General features: G+C 36.2%; 1 protein-coding gene across 2 annotated transcripts; it reads right to left on the bottom strand.

The window, feature by feature from the left end:
• Nucleotides 1-280: 280 nt before the first annotated feature.
• LOC106876513 (condensin complex subunit 1) lies at nucleotides 281-25053 on the bottom strand. 2 transcript variants are annotated; one of them, XM_089343069.1, is made up of 35 exons: nucleotides 24986-25053; nucleotides 23878-23950; nucleotides 21743-21864; nucleotides 20626-20701; nucleotides 19913-19971; nucleotides 19395-19558; nucleotides 18873-19018; nucleotides 17713-17834; nucleotides 16543-16666; nucleotides 16093-16240; nucleotides 15713-15835; nucleotides 15278-15352; nucleotides 14925-15059; nucleotides 14498-14582; nucleotides 14095-14227; nucleotides 13641-13763; nucleotides 13346-13419; nucleotides 13010-13119; nucleotides 11951-12207; nucleotides 11362-11446; nucleotides 10615-10751; nucleotides 10341-10473; nucleotides 9389-9473; nucleotides 8660-8803; nucleotides 8141-8334; nucleotides 7352-7475; nucleotides 6818-6941; nucleotides 6180-6335; nucleotides 5754-5931; nucleotides 4836-4930; nucleotides 4466-4546; nucleotides 3692-3875; nucleotides 3201-3360; nucleotides 2326-2412; nucleotides 281-1704 (listed from the first exon to the last, which is right to left on the bottom strand). In XM_089343069.1, the coding sequence occupies exons 3-35, from the start codon at nucleotides 21858-21860 to the stop codon at nucleotides 1589-1591; spliced, it is 4155 nt and encodes a 1384-aa protein (XP_089199195.1). In that variant the 5' UTR covers nucleotides 21861-21864; nucleotides 23878-23950; nucleotides 24986-25053; the 3' UTR covers nucleotides 281-1588. The 2 variants fall into 2 exon arrangements, with proteins under 2 accessions (XP_089199195.1, XP_089199194.1); XM_089343068.1 differs by lacking the exon at nucleotides 23878-23950.
• Between the last annotated feature and the right edge of the window lie 191 nt (nucleotides 25054-25244).

Genomic DNA, 25244 nt, shown 5'->3' on the forward strand with positions numbered 1-25244 from the left:
AACCCTTCAGCATCCAGATTATTCTCTGAAAGATAAAGCTTATTTATTCACATTGTTTTGAGTTAATCATGCGTTATCTCATAGCTTCAAAATTGTATTTCAAAACGATATTGTAAGGTAGGTGTGAAAGGCTGGACCTGACTGGTTTGAAACAGGTAGAATATTTCGACTAGATATAACCAGTTTAAAAGCTAAAGGGTTAAACATGTTTTCCAATAAACCTTTCTCACAATTAGAATATGAAGTAGAATAATGTGTAATCAGTGAACAGAAACTTGACTGGATATAAAAATATTCACTTTTATTTTGATAGACTATAAATATTGCATAATTGAAACCAAAAAAAAAGAAAAAAGAAAAAGAGAGATTTATTTTTTTGACATGATATAATGATTGCAAAGTTAAGGTACTAGAACTAATGAAAATATGGTTAAAAATCTACATGTTGTCATGCAAACCATTGTGGTCTGCTTACGTGGAACAGCAACAATAACAAAAACACATCTGGTAGTGAAAAAGTTTTGATGGTTGACTAGTTGAACAAAGTTAACAAAAAAAAAAACAAAACAAACAAACATGTATGCCAGCAAGGAAAATGATGAAAATGTTAAGGTAAACAAACAAAAAAAAACATAATTAATTCAGAAAGTAGAAGTGAACATTGAACAGTTATTTAGAATGAGTGAAGATTGAACTCAAATTCTTCCACTTAAATCACACATGTACTCACTCAGAAGCAATGTGACATTAGTCCCCTTGAGCCACAAGGCTGTCATCTATCATTTGTCAGGGAAACACAATTCTGAGTCATTTCAGATTTGTCGTCCCAGAAATATTCAAAGTTAAGGGCATTTAGCATTGTTGAATAATATAAAGGTTTTCTGCATGCAATCTGATGGATGTAAATTCAACTGGCCACAGGAAAAAATAGAAAGGTAGACATACACCTACACACATTAAGATGACCATTTGTGCACACAGACATATACACATGCTCTCCTCACTAATACACATACATACATACACACATATATATATATTACATACATACATACAGTTTTTGTCTGACAAGGACCAGAGGTTCTATGAGTGCAGAATCATGAAGTTGCCAGGAAGAGGGCAAAAGGTCATCAAACAAAATGACTTCTATTTCACACTGAAAAACCAAAATTACTTTCTTGCCAATACATACATAACACATACACACATGTACATACATCCATATATGCATATACACACACATGTACATACATCCATACATACATGCACACACACATACACATGTACATACATCTATATACACAAACACACATGTACATCCATCCATATATACACACACACACACAAATGTACATACATCCATATACACACACACACACACACCCACACATTTATATATGTACGTACATGCACATATACATGAACTAATGCTGCTTCAGACATCTCTCTGCCTAACCCATACTAGTGTGGGAAAACAGACATTAAATAAGCAGAGAGAGAGAGAGAGAGAGAGAGAGAAAGAGAGAGAGAGAGAGATGGAGAGAAAGAGAGAGAATGTGAGAACATCAACAACAGTGAGTTGTGTAAATTAGTTGACAGGCGTGAGGACTCGTTTCCTGGTTGATCTTATTCTTTTGCTGGGTGTTTTAGAAGCTGGAGTGAAATCACTGTTGTCGCTGTCGTCTGAGGGTTGATTCTCTTCATCTGAAAGACAAAGACAAACATGAATAACCAAACTAAATAAACAGTCCAACTAAGTTGTAGTAAGACACCCAATGGCCTAGTGGGAGCAGAGTAGTGTACGAAATGTCATGTGCTTATGTTCTGAGTCCAAGTTTCAGTAGGATTGATAGAAAAATGAATACCAGTCATATCAGAGGGAGACAGGAGGTGGTTTTCCCCTCTCTCAGCTGAGGGGTCTTTGTCTTGGAAGTGTTGGTGTCACGTAAAAAGCACCCAGCACACTCTCCAAAGTGTTTGGCATTAAGAAGGCCATCCAGCCATAGAAACCATGCTAATTGGAGCCTGGACAGGCCAGCTCCTGTCAAACCATCCAACACATGCCAGCATGGAAAACAGACATTGGATGATGATAGTGTGTGGTCTTGTGCTAAGGTGGAAATTAATACTTTTAGAAGCCAAAGTAATGAAAACGTATCAAATTGTTGGCCATAACCCTGACATTTTATTTGCTTTTCTTTTTTATATGATTTTTTATCAAACAAAGCTTGAGACTACTGTAATGCAAAAGTGTCAGAATGGCTGTGAGACAAGAAGTTTATTGACCCTGGGAGGATGAAAGGACAGCAAAGTGGACAAACTCACCACTGTCACTTGAAAAGTATGAAGCTTTATTCTTCTTCCTTTGTGATTTTCTTGGAGTAACTCTAAATTCCAACGGGACACCTTTAGCTGAAATAGAACATGAATGAAATTATTTCTCCACACATTTTATACTGTATTTATGTGTGTGTGTAGGCTATAAAATATGAATGTTTTCACATTGGCATACAATTGCAAGATGGGTTTTTTAACCGAGTCGGGAATCATGAACAAAAGAAAAGACAAAACCCAGCAAACCTGGCCCTTTTCTTAGCGCATCTATGTGGGAATACACTGCCTTAGTTTCAATTGATGTTGAATATAATGAAGAATCTAGTAAAATAACTTTGACATTATTACATTAACATGAAATTTTGATGATAGGTTTTAAATTAAAACCTATCTAAATTAGATCCCTTTAAAACAGGATATTTGTATCATAGACGCAGGACTGGTCTCAGGTAGGTTGGTCTTAAAAAGGTTTAAAAACAATTACTGTATTTGGTCCTTAATGCAGTAAAGATCCAAAATCGCATATAGGGCCTGGGGAGATTTTTAAAGACATATTTGGTGGGGTTTTGTCAAAAACGTGCATCTTTTATCCCATCACATATGATTACAGGTAAGTTCATTGTCACCAATTCATTGTAGGAGAGTTCACTGCCATCAATTCACCATGAGAAAATTTTTTACTGTGAAGTTTTCTACCTGATGATTAAACATATTAGAGTTCAAAAATAAGGTTTCTTTTAATTCTTTTACGGTGAGCTTATTTCTCTTAACTTTCTTTGTGGTGAACTTTCCCTGCAGTGTGAATTGGTGATGGTGAACTTACCAGGAATCATCAAATATTCTAAGTGACCACACATAAAGCTTACTTTGTTTTGGAGTCTTTCGGCTGGCACTAGAGCTTCTCTTCTTGGACTTTGCAGGAGCTTTTCCAGGTGTCTTAAACACGCAACCGTTATCTGCAATTGCTTCATCAAGTCCCTTGGTATGGCACTGAGTAATCTGGGCTTCAATCTCATCAATGGTAGTCTGAACAAATATATATAAAAAAAAAAAAACTAGTAAAAAATCAATATAGATGATTGACAAAACTGAGCTGAGTGGATTTCAGAATCCGATACACAGATATTGTTTTGAGCTGAGTGGGGGTGCTAGATTCCCTTGTTCAAAAATATAAGGGCACAGATCGTGTTGTAGAGCCAGCTGGAGATGATGTTTCCTGGGGCTAAATTACAGCAACATTCGTCCTAAACCAGGACTGCCATGTTATGTTGGCAAACAATCTTTAATCCAAAGTACTGTTGTTGAATATCTCTCGTTGTGAGATTTAAAAATAGTAATTTTCTAATCCCAAACTCACCTTAAATTCTATCTTACACCGGGTCCTAGCCTTTTTCAGTATAGACAGCATATGTTCATAGAGTTCGTCATTTGCCAGTTTGTCTGAGTAACAGTTGAAGTTCTCCTGCAGCTTAAGAATGCATTTCTCATTGAAGGTGAGCAATGACAGACAAAATGCCAAATCATTCCACTGACGCTCTGTCCTGGAAGGAGAGAAAGAGAAAATCATGTGCGCATGCATACATATATTACATAACACATTACACAAAACACACTCCTTTATGGCAGTATACTTGTTTCTGTCCTCACTCCGATCTTTCTCTCTCTCCGGCTGGGTAACCTTGTATCTCCTCTACAGAAAGACACCTGCTTCTGTCTCACTCTAACCATTCATCATCTGACACAAGATTACCTCTTCCAACGCCCCCATCCCTCTCAAAGATTCCTTGTCTTGCAAAGTTACCTGGTGACCCTGTCAGTGCAGGTGCCACTTAAAAAGCACCCAGTTCACACTGTAAAGTGGTTGACATTTGTAAGGGCATCCAGCTGTAAAAACCTTGCCAAAACTGACCTCGCCTGTGCTTGTGTCATGTAAAAAGCACTCAGTCCACTCTGCAGGGTGGTTGGTGTTAGCAAGGGTATCCAGCTGTTCATGGGATTACACAATAACAGCTACATAACCAACATGTCACAAGTCCCTTTTATTGGTCTTGACATGAGGCACAACAACAATTAGGTAGCGCTGCCGCCACCACTACCTCTAGGTTGCAAGAAATATTAAGAAGCTACTTACAATGTTACACGGAATCTCTGACACAACTTCTCAACCAAATTTTCTGTTTGCTTGCCTTTTTGGACAAAAGAGAACAAAAATCTGAAAAAGAAAGACAAAAAAAAAAAAAAAAAAAAAAAGATTCAATTAGCAGCATTCCAAATATGGTCAAAGTTGACTTAGCCTTTCATTCTTCTGAAGCCAACATAACTATTTCCTCCTGCTACCATATTAGGGGCCTGGCATTCATGTTAGAAAACATGTGGGTTGATGCTAGTGCTTACCGGACTGGCTCCCCTATGTAAAAAACACCAGTGATTCATCCATTTATGGTATGACCCCGCCCCCTTTTGCAATTAAAGTGATTTAATTTATATCTTTTTCAACTCACTTGAGAATGGTTTGGAAAGAGGATTCCTCAACTCCGATTTCAGGATCTGAGAGACGGCTAACAATGTCAGCAATGATGTTATAAACAGCATTTGCCTGGAGGGTAAAGAAAATAAAGTAAAATAAGCAAAAAAAAAAAAACGGAAAGAATTATTTTTTTTTATAAAGAAGTTATTTTTTGAAGACTAAAAAAAAAGTGAAATAAAATGGGAACATTTTATTTAAAACTCAGCCAATCTAACCCATAAATCACAACAATGTTTTTGTAGCAACAGATGTTTGGGAGTTTTTTTAAGAATATTTTTTTCTAGTTCCAAAGTCCATGCAATCTATATAACTTATGAGGTTTGTAAGACAGATCACTTTTGTCAACTATAATTTGTAGATTGTAAAAAATATGCATACACACACACACATGTATACATATATGTAATGATGGAGTCACCAGTTATAACAATGAAATTTTACATGAAGAGGCATCTCATAAATGATTGAATGAAGAGCAGCTATACATACATATTGAACATAAATATAGAAGCAACAAAGAATATGTAAATAAGCCATTTAACAGTGTATCTGAAAGTAAATACAGCTAGAATATATATGTATCTGTCTATATATCATCATTATTTAACATCCATTTCCCATGGTGTCATGGGTTAGACAGTTTGACTGGAGGTAAGCTGGAGAGTTGCACCAGGCTCCAGTCATCTGTTTTGGCCTTGTTTCTACAGCTGGATACCCTTCCTAACACCAACAACTCTACAGAGTGTACCAGGTGTCTTTTATGTATCCCCACCACAGGTGCTTTTTACCTGTCATCAGCACTGGCCACAGCCATGATTTCACTTAGCTTGACAGGTATTCTCATGCACAGCAACACAAACACACATAAAAAAAAGGAATTGTTCTTGCTAACCTTTCGGGAAAGTTCTACAAAAAATACTTTTGCCAATCCTTTTATTTTTTCATTTTCGTCAATGATGCAAACAGCCATTTCACTAATCTGTCCCTTGATTTTCACCATGTCATTCAAAATAAGATGAGAGAGAACAGAGACTGTGTTTCTACGGACCAATGAAGACGGATCACGTAATCTGCAAAAAGAGATAAAAAAAAAACAAATAAAGAAAAGAAACAAGTTTTACTGAGGGTATATTTACTTTGGGAATTACTGTTATTGTTGATTACCTCAGGTCAGACCCGATTTAGCAGAACTATGATCGAAAGTGTTCCAAGAACATCCCGTTTCTTTATTGTCGAAGTCAGCACAGTAATGTCAGAAGTCACTAATTAACTAGTTTTTAATTAGCAACACTGAACAGTATCAGAAAGAGAGGTTTACCTGGCATACATATGGGCAGTCCAGGGCTCAATAAGATTAGGAAACAAAGAAGCAAGATCTCCCAATGCAATGATGGTGTTGGCACGGATGTTTGGCAGTGAAGACTTCTCCAAGATTGTAAACAGCAACTGAAGATTGTTCTCACAGAATTCAGAGCTGTAAAATATTAAAAAACACAAAAATTTAAATATTAAAATCAGGAATAATTTTTTTTTCATCACATGAAAAAAAAAAAAAAAAAAATCATCATTTAATGTCCATTGATTGAGGGTTTGGGGTCACTCAGCCTCCTTGTTGTCTTTATGTTCTGCTGCTTTATACATAAGAACTGACTGGCTGTCACCTCCATCAATATTGTGGCCCCACCCCATAAGTTAATTCCTTTTCTCAATCCATCTTTCCTAGAGCATCAGTCCTCAGGAATTCTATCTCCACCAAAGTTTGCTTTTTTTGTTCCCTATTGCACTAGCAAACTAGTAAAATAAATAAATAAAAGCACATCTGATGAAGATCCTGGAATTAAACAAATCTAGCCCTCTATGGATAATAAAGGAGTCCCTGAAATTAAACAAATCAGTTTAGTAAGGCAGCCGTAAGTATGGCATTACAACGTTGGAGTGAAGCGCATTGTGACTCACCTGATGAGCATCAGTTTGGAGAGAGTAAGACTTGATGCAGTGCGGAGTTCAGGATTGCTGAATTTTGATTGATTCCGGCAAATATTCACAATTAAAGGAGCAACAATGGCTAACAGCGTTTCACCTGAAACAGATGACATTCATTTAATGCAGGATTATTGACAATGCTGGCAAACAATATCAGACTAAGCAGCACTGACCCAACAACCCACAGAGACCCTGAAACTTCTATGTCCTGAGTTCAGTCTCAAAAAATAAAGCTTGTTTTTCAGTGTCAAAAGTAAATACCCGAAATATATCAAAAGTTTATATAAATAGATATGAAAATTGGTTGCAGGTTCTGAGGGGACAAAAAAAAAAAAAAAATGATATGAAAATATTTCTGGTGAAATTTCATTGAATGGTTTATAAGTGGGGGTGGGGACAAGAAAAATAATAAAAGTCAACACTGAAAAGAAGAAAATAAGAAGGAACAAATGCATACTTGTTGGTAATTAATTTAAAGTTACAGTTTTGAGGAGAATTGATGCTTACCTGTGAGAATTTCTGTTTCACAGACTTTTCTAATGTATTCATATTCATCATCTTCTGCTGAAGCTCCTGTCAGACCTAATTCTTCCTCAACTGAAGTGCTATTGGCAGTGGTTGATGTAACATTCTGGAGTAAAACACAAAATAATATCAGTGTCTTTACCCGGGAATTGTCTGAGTTAAAAATGATAATCAGGACTCAATCATCTGTCATAAATCAGTGAACAATGTTAATAATAACTTGCATATAATCCTTTCTACTCTAGGTACAAGGCCTGAAATTTTGGGGGAAGGGAGCTAGTCAATTTCATTGACCCCCACAGCACTTGACTGGTACTGATTTCATCGACCCTGAAAGGACGAGAGGCAGAGTTGACCTCAGCAAAATTTGAACTCAGACTGGAAGGACAGGCAAAATTCCATTAAGCATTTAGTCTCACATGCTGACAGCTCACCCCACCAAATAACTTGCATGTAATAGCAACAGAATATTAGTACGAGTCACTGAGAAAGAGTGAGGGGGAGAGAGAGAGTTAGTAAGAGACAGAGAGACAAGGGAAGAGTAGTATACCACTCCCTCATATCAATCAATCTTTCACATACTCTTTTCTTGAGCCCTCCTGATTTTACTCAATGGAAAGATAGACCTAGAATTCTTTTCTTTATTCTAAGATGAACCTGGGGTTGTGGGCAAATTTTGGAAAACATTTGTTGAGAAATAATGATATTCTTTTAAGACAGACAAACAAAACATTGCTGCAAATGTATTTATATAAGTATACTTATACATACTGGATTCTTTCGGGATTTCTTTTTGAGTTTAGCTTTCTCAAGCAAAGCATTTCTTCGCTTCATCTCAGTAAGAAGGTCTCTGTCCATGTGCTCTAGCTGCCTATGAGCAATACAACCAATGAGAAAGACGAACCGTACCAGCACACCAGTTTGACAATTGGAACCGGAGGTGGGGCCGGAATCATTTTCTGTCTCTGCAAGTAGAAAAGAATCATCGTAAAAAAACTGGAAAAGCTGAGACAATGATTAGGATGGTGGCCATCATCATCACTTAGTGTCTGCTTTCCCTGCTGGCATGGGTTAGACAGTTTGACTGAAAGTGGTAAGCTGGAGAGCTGCACTAAGTTCCAGTCTGATTTAGCATGGTTTCTATGGCTGGATGCCCTTCGAAACATGTAGTGATGTTGGATAGTCCACTATACATTTTATTAGAATCAGAATATCTTTCACATAAAGATACACACACACACACACACACACACACACACTCTCATAAATTTATGTAGATGTTATATTTACCAGTTTTCAAAGAGAGAGCCTTCTCTGCCACAGATTTCACCAGTTGCTCACATCTGTGGTCGGGACTCTCAGACAGAGTGTAAATTGTGCAGACAGCCTTGTCACAGAGAGGAACCCAAAATTCATTTTCCAAATCAAAGAGACCTGAGGTGAAAGAAAATTCAATTTTAATACAGAATCTAGCATATTTAAGAACAGGCTTTGGCAACAAAAGTGTGGGTGAATATAAAATATAAGTCAAATACTGGGTGTAGGAAGGCATCAACAATCCCCCTCCCCTTAGGGTTACTGGCCTTGTACCTTAATCAGTAACCATTATAATTATTACTAGGGGTAGAGGATTGGCAGAATCGTTAGGCTCTTTATGCGCCAAATTCAAATCAGAGTCATGGAGTCGAAAACAATTAAGGGGTAGCTGGAGTCGGAGTCAGTAAAACTATACTGACTCTGACTCACAATATCTTTATTCTCTAATATAAACCAGTTCTAACATATAGGCCTATTTAAAGTACAAACGTATGCATATGCTTTATGCGATATATAGACCACAATCAGTTAATTACATAAAGAGGGGTCAGAGTCGGAGGTGCCAATAGTACAGGAGTCAGAGTCAAAGTTGAAGCTTTTTGTTTCGACTCCACAGCCCTGGTAAAAGGGCAAAACAGTTGCATTACAAAAACAAGAATGAGAAACATGAAAGAAAACATGGAGTCAAATCAAGACTCTTACCTGTCAGAAGCAAGTCCTGGAGTCGCGTAAAGAGCTCATGGTCTCTGTCTAAGCGGTAGGGTGGTGGTGCAGCCATTCCAATTTGCTGAGGAAGAAATAGCAAGAATGGTCAGCTTTTATCTTCGACTAGTTTCAATCATTATTAGACTGTGGCCAGAGTGGAGCACCACTTTGAAGGATTTTAGTTGAACAAACCAACCCAGTACTTGGTTTTAAAGTCAGATACTTATTTTATTGATATTTTTTTTACCAAACTGCTAAGTGACAGGGAGTAAACAAACCAACACCAGTTGCCAAGTAGTGGTGGAAGACAAACAAGAAGCTTGCTTCTCAAACATATGGTTCCGGGTTCAGTTCCAGAGCGTGGCACCTTGGGCAAGTGTCTTCTACTATAGCCTTGGGCTGACTAAAGCCTTGTGAGTGGATTTGGTAGATGGAAACTGAAAGAAGCCCATTGTGTATGGATATAGTAATAGGTAAGTTGTTAAAAACAATTTACATGGAATGGTCATGACTGGAACACCTTTGATCATCAGTCTGTTCAGCCTTCACAGGCACATGACTTAGCAGTTAGGGTATTCAACTTACAGTCAGAAGGTCATGAGTTCAATTCCTGGCGATGCGTTGTATCCTTGAGCAAGACACTTTATTTCACATTGCTCCAGTCCATTCAACTGGATAAAGTGAGTTGTACCTGTAATTCAAAAGGGGCCAGCCTTGTCACATTCTGTGTCACACTGAACATCCATGAGAACTATATTAAGGGTACACGTGTCTGTGGAGTGCTCAGCCACTTACACATTAAATTTCACAAGCAGGATGTTCTCTTTGACCAGATGAACTGAAACCCTCATTCACGTAACCAAAAGATAGTCTATTCAGCTAGAACTGCAATGGAGTTCAACAATAACAACATGAAATGAAATTATATAAAAGTTAATTGAAGACAAACCTTTTGGGCAGAACCAATCTTCATAAGAGCCAAACATGTATCCTTAGCAATTCTGAAATCTTTCTCAGCTCGTGGTCCCAGTCCCTCGCTAACAAGTACAGCGATATTGCTTTTGATAATTTTAGAGTCACCCCTAAAGTGTTGTTTAAAAAAAGAGAAAAAGTAATTTATGGGGTCCATAGGCAAAAAATGGTCGAGAACCACTGATTTATGGTATTTAGTATACTAAAAGAATAAAGTGACCACAAAGGACTTTGAAGCACTTCACACTTACCCAGCAGCCATCATGAGTAAATTCAATGCAGTACGACTCTCTTCAGGGGTGGTACTAGGAATCTTCATGGCAAACCTTTCCCATAACACCTGGATGACGGAAATGTGCAAATCTCCAGATTTCATGAAATTTGCTATCTGCAAACAGAAATATCACATCTCATTGTCAACGGAGAGAGACATTTAATAACGGTTTTAAATTTTGATACAAGGCCAGCAAGTTCAGGGGGGGGGGGAGTCGATTACAACGACCGCAGCACGGGTGCATTTATGCAGCACCAGCATGGGTGCTTTTCAGTGGTGCCAGCACCCGAAGGGACAAGCCTGTATGCATTTATAAATATTGCTTTAACCCTTTAGCATTTAAACTGGCCATATTTGGTCAAAATATTCTACCTGTTTTATCTACAAACTGGTCAGATCTGGACTTTCACACCTACCCCAGTGTCGTTTTACAAATAAACAATCACATCATCAAAATCTGAAGGCTAATGAAATAATGCATAATTAATTTAAAATGATGCAAATATTTCAGCATTAAATGGCCATACCAGTGTAGTCTTCTTTCTTGTACACTACATCTGATGCTACGTCTACCCAATTTTTCTCTCAAATCACTTACACACTTTTGAATATGCATACGTATTCTAAACCACATAAATTTGATGGAAAAATGAGCAAAAAAAATTATGATGGGATGGGGTGGGGTGGAGAAGACAAGGGGGGGGGGGGGTAGACAAACACTAACCACAGCATCCAGTGAAATGAACTCTTCCACAGAAACATTTTTCATCAGGGCTGTTAGATTACCAACCACTTTGAGAGCTTTGCTCCTGAAATTAGACAGAGAAAAAATATATTTAGGGAGGCAAATTCAAAAATTAAATGAAGAGAAAACAAAAAGAAAAACAAGGAATGAAATCAGTAATTTCTTTGTTGATCAAAAGGAATTTGTAGAGATAATTTTAAAAATTGACTGAATCGCACTGCTAACACAGGTAGGACACAGTATTGACCTGTAAGCCTTTAATGTACTTGATAGTATATTTTGGTTGCAAAACCAAATATGGTGTCCTTACAAGCAATTAGTGTGTTGGTGCATACTTTGTCTTGATATGTGCTGATTGTAAATAAGCATGACAGTCATACAATGTTGTTCCTTTTCTGTCATCCATGGGGAGATATATTACCTGGCTTAGAAATAAGTGAGGGTTGGCAAAAGGAAGAGCTGCAGAAAAAAAAACCCCAATCTGTCTTAACAAATTCTATCTGACTCATGCAAGCATGGAAAAGCGGATGTTAAATAATGATAGAAGAGGAATCCCACACATACTCACCTTTCATTTTCTGCATCAAGATTCAAATAGATTCTTCTATAAGCATTCACAGCTGCTTCTTTGATGGTGCTGTCTTTTGAAGAATTAAGCAACAACAAAATCTTCCGGATACCAACTAAGCCATGGGGCATTCCAAAGGCAAAGCTTGTTACAAAGAATTCAATTGTTTCAAGGATGTCAGAGTTCACCTTGGAATGTAACATCTGACACAGAATTGGAATGGCTTCTTTCACCTGACCACTAAATGTCAAAGAATCCTGAAATGGAATCATTCAAAGAGTTGAGTCAGAACTGGAATATTTTAACATCAATGTTTATCCACACAAGAGCTATTTATTGACTTATTATTAAATATCATAATATAAATTATTTGCAGGTCTTTCAGTTACGAAACAATTTGTTGTGATATTAGGATTTTTCTTATTGTTAAATAAAAGTTCATCAAAATATTTCTGTCATTTATGACTTTGTATATATATCTTTGTATATATTTTACACTCTCGGAGCGGTTGGCATTAGGAAGGGCATCCAGCTGTAGAAACTCTGCCAGATCAGATTGGAGCCTGGTGCAGCCTTCTGGCTTGCCAGTCCTCAGTCAAATCGTCCAACCCATGCTAGCATGGAAAGCGGACGTTACACGATGATGATGATGATGATGTATATATCTTTAACTGTAAGTACCCTCCCCACGTCCAAAGGCCAGCTGGTCAAGATTATTGTTCCCTCTGTTGTGCTGCATGCATACAACTAACCAGGCTTGTTGAGAGAGAGAGAGAAACAGCGAGACAGAGAATGCATGCGATATGGCCTTGGTATGACACAATAATTATAAATGATCATTACAGTCATACAAGGGATGTCCTTCATTTCCAATATCGCTTGAAAACATGTCCAACCATACAAAAATATACCCTTACATGGAAACAGATGGTGACAGGAAGTCACCTAGCAGTAGAAAATCTGCCTCAATAAATTCTATCTAATCCATGCAAGTGGACATTATTATGATGATGATGATGGTGATAAAGAAAGTAGCTGAAAATTACTTGTAAAGTTTACCTTTAAATACAGGACTAAAATTTGTTGCTTCGACAGATCATTAACTTCCACTTCACTGGTTTGAATGGGATTGACAGCTGCTTGAGACACAGCCAACACTTGGTGTTTTCCTTGTAAAAAAAATTGTCAAGAAATAACACATATTAAAAGTAAAATTTAGTAAATCCCTAATTTTTTTAAGAAATGCTGAACTTAGAAAACAACCTTGCCCAAACGTGTACCTTGGAAGGGAACTTTCTAGGTGCAATCCTATGGTCCTTCATGACCAAAGGGGGGTCTTTAAGTCAACAATAGAATTAATCCTATATAAATATAAATTCTTTACAGATTTCTCACCTAAATAGACATCTTTCAATCCTTTGACAACGACTTCCACAGGAACATTACTTTCATCTTCAGTTTCTTCTGAACTGCAAAATATTAAATGAAAAAATTTAAATAAATAAATAAAAATCCCTTAGTTGAAATATAAAAAACTTTCATGCATTTCAGAATAAAGAACTCAGTCTCAGTAACTGGCTATTTTTGCCTTACTGGCACTACGCAGGCCATAGAAGGACTTGAGGCAACACAAAAGTTAGAGGGACTTCACATATTATGCACAAATATAAATGAAATAAAAAATACGTACTCATCGGATTGATGCAAATCCAACACAAACACGTCAGGCCAGATGGTATTGGCAGCCAGCAAGTACAAACGACTCTTGTTATAATCTTTCTCATCAATAGTTGAAACGATTGTATTCATAATGCTGTAAGAAATGGACATATAAAGTTATAGCAGATATACAGTTGCAAAAGAAATCATATAAAAAATTGTGTTTAGAATTACATTACATAAAGATCTTCCATTATAATCTGTGAATGCAATATGGTAGAAGAAAATTGTTCAGAAGCCCATCATTTGTGTGTGTAAGTAATTACAACATCATGATTGTTTTAACGTCCATATTTCTATGATTGCATGGGTTAGACGAAATTTATTGAGGCAGATTTACTGCAACTGAAGCACACGAGAACTGAGCATACTTGGTTCTCGCACAATAAGGGTTAATTAAATTCCTACCACTTCTATAGGCTTACCTGTCAGAAGTGTCATCGTCACCAATTATATCTTCATAGTCATCAGGAGACACAGAAGGAAGTTCCTCAAAGACTTCCTTCATGGCATTTTCATGACTTGACCATTTCTCCTTCATAAGTACCAGATCAGGATCTGAAGATAATAATAGAAGTAGAGGGTAAGAAAAAAGTTCAAAGATTTTTAGTTATTTACAATGAAGCTCAATGTAACCCTGTGGCTTGCTGAATCTTGTCAAACCATCCAACCCATGCCAGTACGGAAAATGATTGTTAAATAACGATAGTGATGATGAATCACTGAAAACTTGTAACCAACATGGCTTTTGGCTACAAAATTTAATTTTAGAAACATCTTTTTTCTTTTTTTATCGATTATAGTTATTATAGAAAAAGGTATACCAACCTTCAGATGAACTATTTTCTTCCAACATTTTATCAAGTTTCTCTTTTTCTTGTGTGTAATTTTCTTTCAGATCTTCATATTGAAGCTATAAATAAAATAAGCTTAAAATATAGTGACTGTAGGTGAGAATAATTTTACTGTTTCATCTCTACCAGAGTAGAAGGTGGTTTTTTTTTTATCAAGTTAAAAAAAAAGAAGAAAAAGTTAGAGTGTTATTTATGTGAAAGAAATAAAAAGAAACAATTCATACTTTAGGTCTCACCGAGGCAATGACCAGTGACCGTGACCTTAACCAATGCAATATTTTCCATTTCTTAATTACATTCCTCCATCAGTTAACAAACAGTAAAACTTGAACAAAAAGCAGCTAAAATGGAAGAACACTATTTTAATGACATGATACAGTAGGGAGCTGACCAATACAAACCTTATGTGCAAATGGATTCATCTGGAGCAAAGCAGTCAAAAGCTGAATGGCATAGCGCCGGACATTAGCTGCTTTATCATTCAAACGACCCACGACAAGACCTGTGAGTTCTTCTTGATGAGATAATGGTAAACACTGAAAAAGAAATGTTTGTTTGGTTTTATATTTCTTCCTAAATGGAAACATAAAATAAACTATTTCAAATAAAATAATTTCTGAGCCACGTACCTTCACATTATATAGATATATGAATAAAAATTACATATATATACACATAAATAGATTATATACATACATATACACAACCCTGTGAATGCAGATTCCAATTTGAGAAAACAAACACAATAACTAACCTGCTGCTGGACAATCTCAAGCCAAATCTGTAACACTTTACTTCTTACAAAAGCATGGACATCGTGGACATGGTCCTAGAAATAAACAAATGTTGATGCCAGATTTTGGTTTAGCTGGAAGTCTTTCAGTCATGGGTTGTTTAACCATTTTACAATTGCAGATCAGTGAATGCGCGAGTGTTATGTGTGTACACACATTTAGGTTTACATACATGCATACATGTTACACACCAGAATCACACTGCATATATTTGTCATACAGCCATACACAAAGTCACAGACACACACACACATATACTGAATCATCTGTACAAGATGCTGCACAGTGGGACCGAACCCAAGACCATGTGGTTACAAACTGAACTTTTTAACCACACAGCACCACACTGGACAATACCCAGTAAAAGGGCGGTAAACATGAAAGGGATACCTTACCTTAAGAATAATGAAGAATTGGTCTTTGGTCTTCTTCAAGGAAGCTTCCAAATTCTCTGGACTCAACACATTTACAATAATCTCTTTGATAACACAAAGAAAACAGTTTCTCATCGTGCTAGACTGAAAATTACAACAAAAACAAAAATAAATAAGGAATCATTCAATAATAAATATTTCTTACAAAACTACAAATTTACCAGGGTTGGTGTGAGAGGCCAGATCTAGCCAGTTTAAATGCGAAAGGATTAAGATACATTTTCAATAAAAGACATCTATTTATGTTTAACACTGTATATGCATTGTTACTTAGAAAAAAACTTCTCAGAAATGGGTTGTGGGTTATTGAGTTAAACAATACAGAACTTGTTCATACTTACTTCCATCTCCAAGCAGGGCATCAATAAGCTAATATTTTGGAAGACCGCTTGTGGTATCTTGGCAGAAAGATCAACTAAAAAAGTAGCGTATGCTTTCGTACCGGATGAATCATTGCTGATCTCCTTAGAATCCAAACGACCAATCTCTCTAAGAACGTAAAAAGAATGTTTACATTTTAGAAGTTGAAATCAGTATCAAAAATCAATAACACACACACAAAACTCCCCAGTTATTAACCCTTTGCCTGTCTCATGTATTACATGTGACACATGGGATATATTTCCAGGAGGCCATGCATCATATGACATACATTCTCAATTTCTTCCAACCATGGTAACTTGTTTCATACATTCTGAATAACATATCATTATAAAGCCTCAAACAAGATGCAGATATTAGCAATAAAAAAACAAAACAGAATAAAAAGCAATAAACTCGAGCCTACCAACCTCATTATCAGAAACACTATCTTGGTTGCACCGTACTTAGTAACAATGATCTCGGTTACCTGTACAAGTGAGCTGATGGTATGTTCATGATGTTGTAGGAGTTGCAAAATCCTCAAACTGTTACCTAGAAGACAAACAGACAGAATATAATAAAAACATTGCTGTTATTATCAGAACACATAAAATGACAAGCTGGCAGAATTGTTAGCCTGCTGGATGAAACGCTTAGCAGTATTTCACCTGTCGCTACATTCTGAGTTCAAATTCTGCCGAGGTCAATTTTACCTTTCATCCTTTCGGGGTCGATAAAATAAGTACCAGTTGAACACTGGGGTTCGCTGTAATCGACTATCCTACTCCCGCAAAATTTCAGGCCGTGTGCCTATAGCAGAAAGGATTATTATCAGAACACCATGGTGGTGAGCTGGCAGAATCATTAGCACGCTGGACGAAATGCATAGTGGTATTTCACCCATCGCTACGATCTGAGTTTAAATACTGCTGAGGCTGACTTTGCCTTTCGTCCTTGATAAAGTACCAGTTGGGCACTGGGGTCGATGTGATTGACTTAATTCCTGCTCCGAAATTGCTGGCCTTGTGCCAAAATGTGAAATCATTATTATCAGAACACCAACATCAACAAAAACTACAGATAAATCAATCTTTTCACCATTTACTTATTTCGACTAACTTGAAGGGTTTAGTTGAACAAATCAACCCAGGGACTTTTTTTGTATATGCCCAACACTTATTCTATTGGACCCTTTTGCCGAACATAAACCAACTAAGGGAAGGAACCTCAGCCGTTTAATTCACCTGCTAAAACCAGCAGTCAAATTCCCCCTCAAATCATGTCCATCTTAAAAAAGCACACAAAATAACGTAGCCTTAGACACACCGTGTATGAAAAAAACATAGGATGGCCAAGGCTGGAGGAACTTTGACCACAGGTCCACTTAATCAAGGCTGTCGTGGGCATGGATAATAATTGATAATAAAACTGGGCAGATACACACATATCTGGTCTCCTTGCAGACACATAATAGTACAGAAATGGGACAGGATAGAGAGAGAGAGAGAGACACACACACACACACAGAATCTGTCCTATCCATTGCTGTCATTACAACCACTACAATACAAAGACAGAAAGAGACGAGGATCAATTACATAATGCTCGGTTATGTCGTTTCACCAGAACACCAAGTATGTTGCCAATAAACTCCTTTGTGTCCTTCTGTCGACTTATACTGGGATTCTGGAGAAGATTGTAGCAGCATGAAATAATCAAACTGCAAAAGAAAATAATAATAATTAAATGACAAACAGTGCAAGATTATAGGATTTACAATATTAGATGATAACAAAGAAACTAGAAAGAAAAAAAAAAAAAAAAAAAACTAAGAAATATCAGTACTTAGCCCAGTGGCTTTCAACTGGGGTCTATCTAAGATTATATTGTTAAAATTTATTGGCAATAAATTGGTTATACTTCTACAATTCACAAAAGATTTTAACAAATTTTTTATACAATTCCTAAAAATATTTAATTATAAAAATAATACGAATTTTTTTAACCCCTAAGTGTTCAGATTATTTTTGTCAACTGTAATGCTTATTTATTCACACTGATTTGAATTAATCATGCATTATCTCATCGCTTTGAGATTTTGATGATACACTTGGCATATTTTTAGAATAATTTTAGACCTTTCAATTGTGAGCTGAATACTCTAACCCAGTGTTTCTCAACCTTTTTACCCTTGCGTAACCCTTAAAATAAATTACATCTCAAGGAACCCCTGCACAAAAATTATACACCATAGCTTTCCCATATTTTCCTTCATGGTTCACGTGGTGTTGGAGTCTGGTGTAGCCATCTGGTTTGCCAGTCCCCAGTCAAATTGTCCAACCCATGCTAGCATGGAAACCGAACGTTAAATGATGATGATGATGTGTGTGTGTGTGTGTGTGGTTGTTATATTATTTTGACAACAAGCAGGTCAGACAGGATATCTATATTACAATATTACAATAACCAATAATATGTTGTGCATATTAGCATATCTCACTCTTTCTTGCAAAATCCCTAGGAGCCTTTCGCAAAACTCTAGGGTTCCGGGGAACCCCTGTTGAGAAACGCTGCTCTAACCACTAATCCACACATCTTTCCTGAAAATCAAGTAAGGGTCAACACCAAGAAGGCTATATGGTCAGAGTATATTACTTCAACAAGTCTCATCCAAGTCCAACCAGCATAGAAAAACCTAATGTAAAGACAATGTAGAATTTATATACACATGGACTGAAAGTAGTTGTATAAAGCTCACTTGATAAAGTCTTCTTCAGCAACAGGTGGCTCCCACAACTTATCGAGGTCCAACACAACCAACTCCAAAAGAACTTTCAGAAATGCTTCCTTTTCATAAGGCCAATCAATAGTCCGAAAGGTGTCTGCTGATTTCTTTTTACGACCCTAGAAAAATAAAAATATAAATATACCCTGTATATGATAGCATATAAAGTGTGTACCCCCGACAACAAGAAAAAAGAAAAAGAAAAACGTTAAACAATGAGGATGATTATGAAGACCCACAGCAAAAACTAGAAGGCAACATTGTCTTTCCTTTTACTTGTTTCAATCAATTTGACTATGGCCATGCTGGGGCACCACTTTGAAAGTTATGAAAAGTGGCCTTATGCTTAAGAAATCAAAAAGTTACATTGAATAATTTGTTTAAGATAGAAAAATAAAGAAAAAAAGAAGCTTGCAGTAATTTCGTTTTAAGAATTCTGTTCTTTTCTTAAGCACATTATCTAATTAAAAAAATAACATAAAAGTTTTACCCTACCTGGATCATGTTCACCTTGGATTCTTCACCTTCAAAGCTATCAGATAGCTGACACATTAAGTAACAGATCATCTTAAGAGCATTCAAGTGCTGCATTCTGCTGTTGTTGGGTATTGGAAATTTCTCAATCAAACATTGTAGACTTCTGACAAATGAAAACATACCTATGGTGGGGGGGAAAAAAAAAACCTTGTATGTAAGTAATATTTCCTAGATAATTGTTACTAACAGACTTATTCCACAATTCTTTTATGAGATCAGTATTAAATAATGGTACATCTATCCTCATTTCATCATGGGGGTTTGATGTTCCAAAAAGAAACAGTGATAAATGAATCATTTCCAAGCTCTTTATAAATGGAACAAATTGATACCAAACTTGTGTCAAAGATCCACTTAATTATTTGATAAGAAAAAAAAAAGCAGTTAATAGACAATGAAGTAGGTGGTTGATACAATCAACCCACCATGATTATAGCCCAGGAAAAGAAAAAAAAAGAAAACTGAACATGTCTTACCTTTGAGAAGAACTTGCCAGACATTTTCACGCAGAGCCTGAGAAGATTCAGCATCAGAACTGGTAAAGAAATAGAATATCTCAGCATGATTTCATTTCATTGAATGGAAAAATATGTATAAGAAAAAAAAAAAAAAAATTATTAAATAGGAAAAGGAAAATAATAATGGTAATAAAGATGATGGTTATGTAGAAAGATGTCAAATGGTTAAGTAGTCATAACAGAAATAATGTAATGTACTATACAAAGAATAAGTCCTGGGGTCGATTTGTTCGACTAAAACTCCTGTAGGTGATGCTCCAGCATGGTCAGTCAAAATGACTGAAAAGAATAAAAGAATATATATATATATATATGTAGAAAACACACACACAATATAATTATATAATCATGGTATTGACCAGACTATTGGATGTTGTTATACATCACTAGTCACAATGCGCTTTGCAGTGTTTGAACTTCTGAATGATGCCACCCTGCTAGCTAGGTGAGCAGGCCAACATTTCCCCTGATCGGAAGACTATTGCATCACAGGGCTACCCATTTACAGTTGAGTGAACAGGAACAATGTGAAATGAAGTGTTTTGCTCAAGAACACAACACACCGCCCACTTCTGGGAATCAAACCCATGATCTACCAATTGTGAGTGCAACACCCTAACCACTAGGCCATGTGCCTAATTATATAATAAGAACTAAAAAATACTACTCACCACAGGATACTGAAAGGAACATTAAATTGTTCTAAAATGGTCAGGTAACCCCCAGTTCGCATGGTCACTCTGAAGTCTATAAATAACAAAATAACATAATTAATCATTTCTGGATTTTAATCCAATTTGAAATTAATACAGCATATTTATTTTGTTTTAACAAACAAAACTCAGAAAGGAAAATGGATTGCAATAGAAAACTTTTCATAAAAGTTGTTTATGGCAATATATTACTGGTGCAATATCAGTGTACATGTGCGACAGAACACTAGTGTAATGAGGGAAAAGCTGGGCATAAGAGGAATTAGATGCACTGTGCTGGTTTGGTCATGAGATACATATAGATGTAGACAGTTGCATACGAAAGTGCCAATCATTTAAAGTGGAGGGATCCTGCGGAAGAGGGAGACCCAGGAAGACATGGGATGAAGTATTGAGGGCCAATTCCAAGGTACTGAGCCTTATGAAGGAGATGACTAGGGGGTCAAGATATTTAGCACACTGCTGTACTGAAGAAACCCAGTCTGCCACAGCAGAAATTGATACCAGTGATGGTGCCACATTAAAAGCACTAGTGTTGGTGCCACAATAAAAGCACTAGTGTTGGTGCCACATTAAAAGTACTGGTGCTGTACAAGGTGAAGATGTTTATAACTGAAAAACCATTCATCACATCTGCTCCATCATGGCCAGCATCAAACAGCTCACCACTCAGAGAGAGAGTTAAGTAATTCAAACAAAAATGCACCAAGAGAAATCATCTGAGCGGCCAGTGGTATGTAGACAAATATAGATACATCAAATACAATATAAATTTTTTATCTTTAAAATTAGCAATGCCTCCACAGTAATGGTCCTCAACTACAGTACCCAGGGATGGATGCAGCTCTCATACATTCTTCTGGTAGCTCTCAATGGTGTTCCTACTATAAATATAAATTTTTTTTTAACCCATAATCCTTTTTTTTTAAGGACCAGAAGGACAATCCATCATATTTCTGAAACACCTGTATTTTTCTGAGATGGACGAACTACCATTTCTAAAACTCCACTGCCATTCCTGCCAAACCACTGCTATTCTCTCTAAAACACTGAAAAGATAAACTCGACTGCTTACTTTCCAAGGCTCCAGGCAAATGCCTAAAGCCAATAAGTTCAACAACATATTGCTGAGGTGTACTGCGTCGTAAAAGATCATTCCTGGAGATGGGAAGATGGAATTCAAATGTTTCCATTTTTCTATTAAAAAAAAAAAAAAGAAAGAATTATCACATTATTATATATGACAATGTTTATATGATACAATTAAAAAGAAATTTATATAAAATAAAATTCTGAGATAATTAAATTTCTTTCTAAATATACCCAACTTCAACCATCTCCTCTCTTATAGTGAAAGTTCACAAAAAAGTTCCTACATAAAAAGTATGTTGAAAGATTTTAATTCACATAAAATAGTTTGTGTGTTTGGAAGGGCATAAAATAACAGGAACCAAACTGTGTTCTGATCAAAACACACCCTATAACTGGTTGTAACTTTTGTTTTCATAAATTGTACACACACACATACTTTTTTTTTCCTAATTTGTATACCCATACACAAAATAAAAGAAATTATCATTATTTTCCTAGCACTGTATGAATGCCCGAAATTAGTTCTTTTTCGTATTTTTGATTTCGAAAAATATTTTTAATATATTCCGAACAATATTTGGCATAACTGCACAAGTGTGCCACTCCTCCAACATTGTTAACTCATAACTTCTACAAAAATGGATGCTTTTTAATGAAATCTTCTACAAATAGTCTTTAGATGATGTAGATTCCGATTATAAAGGAATTGGCACTGTCATGCTATTAGCTGTCAGAAGTGAAAGTGCTCACTGCTAGTGAAGTATCTGTCTGTCTGCCTGCATGCCTGTTGCTGGCCTGTCGATTCTTTGGCTACTGACAGCTAATACCATGACTGGCCGGAGCGAGCTATATGTCTGTCTCTCTCTCTCTCTCTATCTATCTATTACTCGAAAGTTATTGAAACAAATTTGACACCTATATCCATGCGTTTGAAAACACAGAGTATAAGGGTACTACTAAAGCAGAGTGGTCCCGAACGCGCAGTCGCGTGTCCGCGCTAGCTAGTCGTGAGTGGTCGATCCTATTATTTTTAAACTTCAAACTTCATTTGTTTTCTATTTTGATAAATTCTCTCTGTTGAAAATTCGGGACCACTCTGCTTTAGTAGTACCCTTATACTCTGTGTGTTTTCAAACGCATGGATATAGGTGTCAAATTTGTTCCAATAACTTTCGAGTGATAGATAGATAGACAGAGAGAGAGAGAGAGAGAGAGAGAGAGAGACAGACATATAGCTCGCTCCGGCCAGTCATGGTATTAGCTGTCAGTAGCCAAAGAATCGACAGGCCAGCAACAGGCATACAGGCAGACAGACAGATACTTCACTAGCAGTGAGCACTTTCACTTCTGGCAGCTAATAGCATGACAGTGCCAAGGAATTTGTTGTGAAAAAGGATTTCCATGAAGGGTGGGTGGGTGGATGGGAATTTCACATGAGTCGGCTCTGTCTCCTCATAACTTATATAAAGATAGGCATTTTTTAACGAAATTTTCCACAAATACCTTTCAGAGCGCGTAGATTACGATTTTTTCCGAAATTCCAAGTTTCATTTTAAGGATATATGTGGTCAGTCATGCGTGTGTACGAGCCCACCTATTTTTATCTTTTTCATATTAAATTCTGATATAATCTTAATCTGTACACACTGATAAATATTTGTAGAAAATTTTAATAAAAAATATCCATTTTCGGAAAATCATGAGGAAACAAATCCGACTCGTGAGAATTTTCCTAAACTCCTCTCCGCCCCAGAAAACATTTTTTCACAGCATACTCCAATATATTCGGAAGCTACACCATCTGAAGCATATTTGTAGAAAATTTCATTGAAAAAAAGTGATGCTGCAAACAGGTAAAAAAAAAAAAGAAAAAAGTCTGTCTCGGTCAGCACATTTCGTCATTGTTGACTGATTTTACATCAGTGGCCCTTACACGAGGTCCATATGACCCCTGGGAATCTCTGCAAGCAAAATGGTAACTTGAGTGTCCACGATGGTATTCAGGAAGAAGAATTGCGGCGGAGTTATGACGGAAGCAGGTGCTATGTACTTATTGAAAGAAACAGGTGCTTTCTCTTAACTCTGAACATATTTCAACACAGTAGAGTGTGCACTTACCTTTAGTACCACGGCGGACGGTTCTCTGGTACTTCCTTTTGAAGTTAATGTAGATGTTCGTTTGCAGGAGAATCTTATTGAATTGCAGAGGGATAAAACGTTTGAACCAAGATTTAAAAATAAGCAAAATGAACGGAAAACTAACGACACTGCTAATAATATATCAACTACTCTGGGAGAAGTATAGTTGTACGTCCCTGATTTTCCCGTTGAATCTAGTTTATGTCTTGTCTCTTAACTTAAATATCAAAAGCTCGTAACCGACTCGACATTCTACAAAGAGTTGATCACCGATTAATACTGACAATGTCGGAGCTGAATATTGCAAAGATTACATTGAATATAGTAGTTCTAAAGAAGTAACTTCTTTTTTTTAATAAACATGTCCTTGTATATTTGATCAGTTGTTAAAGTTTATGTGTAATAAATTGGTTATACTCCTACAAGACACAAGATGTTTTGGTAATCATGGAGAGTTATTGTTATTTAAAATGTTTTATGAGTTTTGGTGCCGCATATTCATTTCTAGGCCATCTAACAGAAAAGGGCGAAAATTTGTTGACAAAACTGAGATTCAAAACGAAAGTTGGCCCATTTCTAAAAGAGAAGAAAGTGCTGAATTATATAATATAACATCGAAATGCTGATCTTGTACTAAGGAAACGAATCTGATAAAATATAAGGAGGGAAAGACTTCTCGATGCTCCACACACAAAACAAATAAATCTGGTAAATTTTTAGAAGTGCGAAAATTTACCATTTACCATTACCACAATTTTTTAAAAACAATTCCTAATATTTAACTATAAAAATACAGTAAGATCTTTTAAAACATCGAATGGTAACTAGGATCTGTTTTTTATTACCCATGCGGGCTAACATAGAGGGGTAACGGTTGGAATCAAAGGGTTTGTCTGAGAATGATTAGTTTAGTTTAAGGAAGGAAATGAAATATAAACACAACAAACGTTATTAAATGTTCAGATACTAAAATCAAATTACAGTTGTATATTGAAATTATGAGATATATATGGATATAAAGTATTAAGTAAAAGATGATTGGATTTCATTAAGGTATATTTGTAAATAAAGTAAACAACCAACAAACCTCGAGCTTCGGTTAATTCAGGAATTTCAGTTCGAAAATGCTTGTTTAAATAAACCGCTTCAGAATTCAAACTGATGATCTCTTAACCAATGGGAACGGAGCTAGTTTGAACTCCGTATATTTATTGTCTGAGCAATAATTAGATTCATTAAAAAATAAATTAGTATAGCATAAATCTAATTTATAAATAAATTATTACATAAGTATTGTTGAAAATAATATTAACGATTTTTGAAATTAAATGTAAAGACTATTATCC

Source organism: Octopus bimaculoides, chromosome 26 (assembly GCF_046866305.1).
Source record: "Octopus bimaculoides isolate indiv1 chromosome 26, ASM4686630v1, whole genome shotgun sequence".
Taxonomy (NCBI): Eukaryota; Metazoa; Mollusca; class Cephalopoda; order Octopoda; family Octopodidae; genus Octopus; species Octopus bimaculoides.

Excerpts from the sequence above, each read along its gene's own strand:
- LOC106876513 (XM_089343068.1), bottom strand. The coding sequence starts at position 21,860 with ATGGAAACATTTGAATTCCATCTTCCCATCTCCAGGAATGATCTTTTA. Across the intron at positions 19,019-19,394 it reads CCAAGGTGAACATGATCCAG|GGTCGTAAAAAGAAATCAGC; the intron begins GTAGGGTAAAAC and ends TTATTTTTCTAG. Across the intron at positions 16,667-17,712 it reads ACGACATAACCGAGCATTAT|GTAACAGTTTGAGGATTTTG; the intron begins GTAATTGATCCT and ends TTTGTCTTCTAG.